The sequence below is a fragment of the Phalaenopsis equestris genome, unplaced genomic scaffold (assembly GCF_001263595.1).
Source record: "Phalaenopsis equestris unplaced genomic scaffold, ASM126359v1 Scaffold000054, whole genome shotgun sequence".
In the NCBI taxonomy this organism is placed as follows: domain Eukaryota; kingdom Viridiplantae; phylum Streptophyta; class Magnoliopsida; order Asparagales; family Orchidaceae; genus Phalaenopsis; species Phalaenopsis equestris.
In genome coordinates this window covers 3276589-3281349 of record NW_018164496.1, presented here as the reverse complement: position 1 = coordinate 3281349, position 4761 = coordinate 3276589, and the positions used below count along the sequence as shown (strand labels likewise).

General features: G+C 35.1%; 1 protein-coding gene across 2 annotated transcripts in view; it reads right to left on the bottom strand.

The window, feature by feature from the left end:
• Nucleotides 1–4761, bottom strand: part of LOC110019231 (serine/threonine-protein phosphatase 5) — a 56064-nt gene that overhangs the window by 6072 nt on the left and 45231 nt on the right. For both annotated transcript variants that reach the window (XM_020716817.1, XM_020716818.1), the window contains exons 10-11: nucleotides 1871–1996; nucleotides 1690–1790 (exon numbers count right to left, since the gene is read on the bottom strand). In XM_020716817.1, coding sequence (XP_020572476.1) covers nucleotides 1690–1790; nucleotides 1871–1996 — 227 coding nt within the window. The remainder of the gene's footprint in view (nucleotides 1–1689; nucleotides 1791–1870; nucleotides 1997–4761) is intronic.

Below are 4761 nucleotides of genomic sequence, written 5' to 3'. Positions count from 1 at the left end.
TATATCAGAGAGAGAGAGAGAGAGAGAGAGAGAAACCAACTATTTATCAGGCGAATTTGACTTGGAGTTCACCATAAAAATATTTTCTATATGGAAAGTGTCACACCACAAGCGGTTATTGTCATTCATTGCTGCTCATTTTAAGAAATACAAAATCAAAATCATAATTTTCTTCATATAAATTCACTAATTTTATGTTCCGTGCACCTCCCACGGTTGTTTCTCTTGCAGTGCACCAGAGAATGGACTTCCTCAAATCTAACAAGAGGTAATCTCTATGCTAAACCGACGTGAGCACCGGACTAGATAGATAGAGAAAGGACGCTTCTATTATTGAAAATGCGGGCATGGACAAGTGTTGGACTCGGCACTATAATATTACAACTTAAAAAATAAGAAAATATACAGGAGTAAATACATAAATTTTAAAAAAAATTAAAATAAAATCCTATGCTAATAAATATATATAAATTGAAAAAACATCACAAGATGTTATAGATTGGTAGATTGAAATTAAGGAAATTGATACTTTAGTAAAAAGATTGAAAATAGGCACAGTAAAAAAAATCATTGAAAATTAAGGTATATAAAGAAAATAAAAATTAGTGCTGAAGGGATATTAAGTTATTTAGATAATATATTTTAAAGAGGCATTTACATAAATACAACATGATTCTCATGAATTTACATATCTAACAACTAATTTTTTATACTTACATACATAACACTCAAATCTTTAACATCACATCAAAATATAACAATTACTAAATTTTTAAGAGAAAAATATACATTTTCATACATAAGTTTATGACCAAAATGTTATAAAGATGAATATCAAAACTTCAGGTGTTCGATATGTAAATCCATAAGAATTGTGTGTTATATATGTAAAATTCCCGATTTTAAAACAAATGGGAATATGTTGCTACAACATAAATTTACATATGTAATATAAAACTTCATTATTCAAGACACTTATGTCTGACACGTTTCTGTTCATTTTTAATTTATTTTAATTAGACGTGTAGATGGTGTGTTTGAGATGTGTCAGATGCATGTTGAGCAAATGCGTATGTCCAACATGATCCGTACCAATGCATCATAAAATATCCTATTAAACTTTATTATTATTCTAACATCATTCCCAAGATACTAATTTCCATGAATATTTGTTCCATATCCTTTTTCAAATTTACTTGGCAAATCATAAAGTTCAGTTTACCAATTCTAAGGATACATCACTTCATATATCTTGTTATATAGATCAATTTTGTATGTCATCTAAAATAATAAACAAATTATGTTTTATGCTGTGCAAAGCTGCCTTCCAACTATTTGAACAGGTTTTGCTGCAACTGCATATAACCAAGGCAATATTGCTATTTAAAGCATCAGAAGATTTATTTAAACATCCTGCATCCTTTCCTTTTCCTTTATAAAGCATCAGAAGATTTATTTAAACATCCTGCATCGCCCTTTATAAGAAAATATACCTAAATAAAATTTTCATTTATTTGCTCTTCTGACAAAACCAATTATCTAGCATTTCTGAATTTTCATTGATAATTTTGGCAAATGCCACTTTGTCAGCTTTCCTTTTCCTTTAAAAAAACTAAATAGTAAAGATCTAAAACGTTCACATCATAGCCGTAAATTTATCAAGCATACTTTATCAGAAAGCTTCATTACCTGATCGCAATAGTTGGGAGCAGAAAATACAGTTATAAGCTTTCCATCATGCTCAACCTCATAGCCCTCATCCTTCATCTCATGTGACCGAACCACAAGATCTAATATTATTGCACAAAGGCAAGTGTGAAATTTAGAATCACATTGTAAATCAGCTATACTAAAAAGAAAAATATCTTACCAAGATTATTTTCCTGTAAAAATCTCTTTGTCACATCTTCACCAAACGAAAGACCAACACCACGCTTACTGGGTCCCCTTCCAGGTTGAGGTTGTGGATCACTCCAAAGTATTTCACACATCAAACCTAACAAAGAAATATTTATATGCGCTTAATAACAAAACACAAAGAAGAAACAAGAATGATCTAATTCTTGAGTGCAAATACAAAGCTCAACGAAGCACAATAGTTTCCATAAATAATTTTTTGTGCATTCACACTTCCTCCTTCATTGAATGTTCTTTCCTCTCCTTACTCAACATCCAGGGACCAGTCTTGCATTGACTTAATTTGTTAATTTCCTACTTATATGTTGCCAACTATCAAGCAGCTGAATTGATCCTTATGGACCACAGTTAAAGAAAATTAATTTTGATTCTGAATCAGTTTAGAAAAATCAAGCAAGTATCCAATCATGAGTTTCAAACATATTATAAAACATTGATCTTTTGTAAGCATCTTCATAACCAATGTAAAAGATATGAACTCTATATTGATGTTTGATGTTATTTTATTATAAATAAAAAAACTTAGATCATTCTACAGACAATACACTAAAACTAGTCTCTATTCAACCATACGTATTTTTATGAACTTAAAACACGCCTTTGGCACACACCTAACTTTCTCAACTTGCACCAAATCAATTGTCAAGAACCTTGATCATGTATTCTCAAAATCAATAGAAATAATATGAATATTATTTCTTTGCTCTCTAAACTTTTTCACTAGCAGTATTAACTCTATATTGTGTTTTACTAACATTAAATCAAATTTATTTTTCAAAACTAACAATTTTTTGCACCATAACTATATTACTTTCTCCCTCCTATCGTCACTGTATGGATTTAAAATATTACTCCTCTGAAGTTACAACAATCCTTAACATCAAATTTGTCTTTAAATATAAGCACGAGAATATATATAAGCCCAAGGCCTGATATATTAAAGAAAAAGATACAGATAGGTTTGTATGGGTGGTCTCAACACCCAACCCACACGGTAAAACACACACCAAAAAATATAAAAGATGGGTACATATAGAAATCAAAAAACTCAAAAACCACCCGGGCGTTGAAAAAATGTGGGTCATCCCAATCTAGTCTTGCATCTAGCTCTAGTTCTCAGTAGGGATCCAACTAGCAGATTGGTAAGGTGTTGAACATTACCCGTAGTAACCAAAGTATCATCCATAAGACTCTTGAGCTCTAGTAGATCTCCATTCTTCTTCTTTCTCCTATAAGTGTAAACATGTCATTCCTCCTCCAAAGAATCATTCTGATGGGGTAGATCTGCAGCAGAAGGAATATTAACAGTAGTACCCACAATAGGTTATAGAATATGTGAAACATGAGTTGCCTCTACACCGAATACTTCTTGAAGAAGTGGAGCTGCGAGGCTCTCCTGATTATCAGTCTGAATACTATCATTTATAGGTAATGGTACATCAGTATTGTTTTTTATGGAGTTTGTAGGTGTCAGCATCGCATCACTCGCAGTAACAGTAACAGCAGTGTCATGGGGGGTGGGGGGTCCTCAGGGACAGCAAACACCTCCTGTCTGGTAGTATCCTCCTCAAGTGGAACTAAAGTGTCCACAACAGTGAGGTTAGACCCCTCCTTATTCACTTGAACCTTAGATTTCAAAATATGATGAAGCTTGTGGCATTTAGCAAGTATATGACCAAACATCTTACAGTGGGTACAATATGGGGGTTTGTATTCCATGACGATTTGATGCCAATAACCATTATGAGTTATTATGGCATTATGGGTTGTGCACAGTCAGACTTCAGTAACATCAGGTAAAGTAATATCTCTTTCCACAAATATTCTGGCCATCGAGGGTTTGGTTAGATTGAAAGTAGGCAGATCTAGTTTCAAAAGATCCCCAAGGATAACCCCAATAGAGCTCTAGAAACCTGATGGTGAAAAAAATGCAGCTTGAGACCAGGTAAACTAAATCATACCGGTATAATGGGAGTTTCATGCTTTGAGTCAAAGTTAGGAGACCACTTGAGTAACTTCATTAATTTGTCTTTGATATTAAGATATTTCTTGAAGAAAATTCTGGTGTAGTCTTCAACCACTGTTAGTTAGATCAACACATGTCTCTCATCCATGAGTCTCACTTTCCACTTGCCTACTAGTTTAAGATCATCAACACTCTTCTGATAACTTCCATAAGTGAGTGCCCCACTCAAATTTTCCAATAAGAACAAACTTGAATTTCTCCGTCAGATCAAGGTAGAAATTTCTGATTCAGAGAAAAAGATTATTTTTTCCTCCTTTCATATTTCCCTTCTTAATAAAAGAACAATCATCTATATCCACACGACATTCCTTATAACTTGAGGGGAATACCACTGCAGACTCCTCCTGAGAGTTACCCACCACACGGGCAAAGGAGACTTTGTTCGGCTCAACCAAAGAAGGAGGAAACGCCATCAGAGGCTGTTGGCGTTAAACTGCTGCGAGGTTGCTGAAAGGCAGAGGAGCTGTCAGACGCAGAAGCAGGAGTAGCACCGAAACAAAAGAATCGGGCGCAGACGACAGCTGCGAGCGACAGAGGAGTGGAAGACGACGGACGACGTCGAGCAGAGCAGGTGCGAACGTCGACGTCGAGCAGAGGAACGACAACGACAGAGGAAGACGACGATGCGAGCAGTGGAGATATTGTGACGCGAGCCGCGACAGGGAGTGCAAACGTCGACGTAGATGCAAACGCCGGAGCAAGGGGTCAACGATGTGAGATCTTCTCCAGCGGTAGAATAAATTGCGACCGCAATCTCCATTGGAAGCCCTAGCAGAGCTTTCGACCGTAGCCGACATCGTGGATATATATATATATAT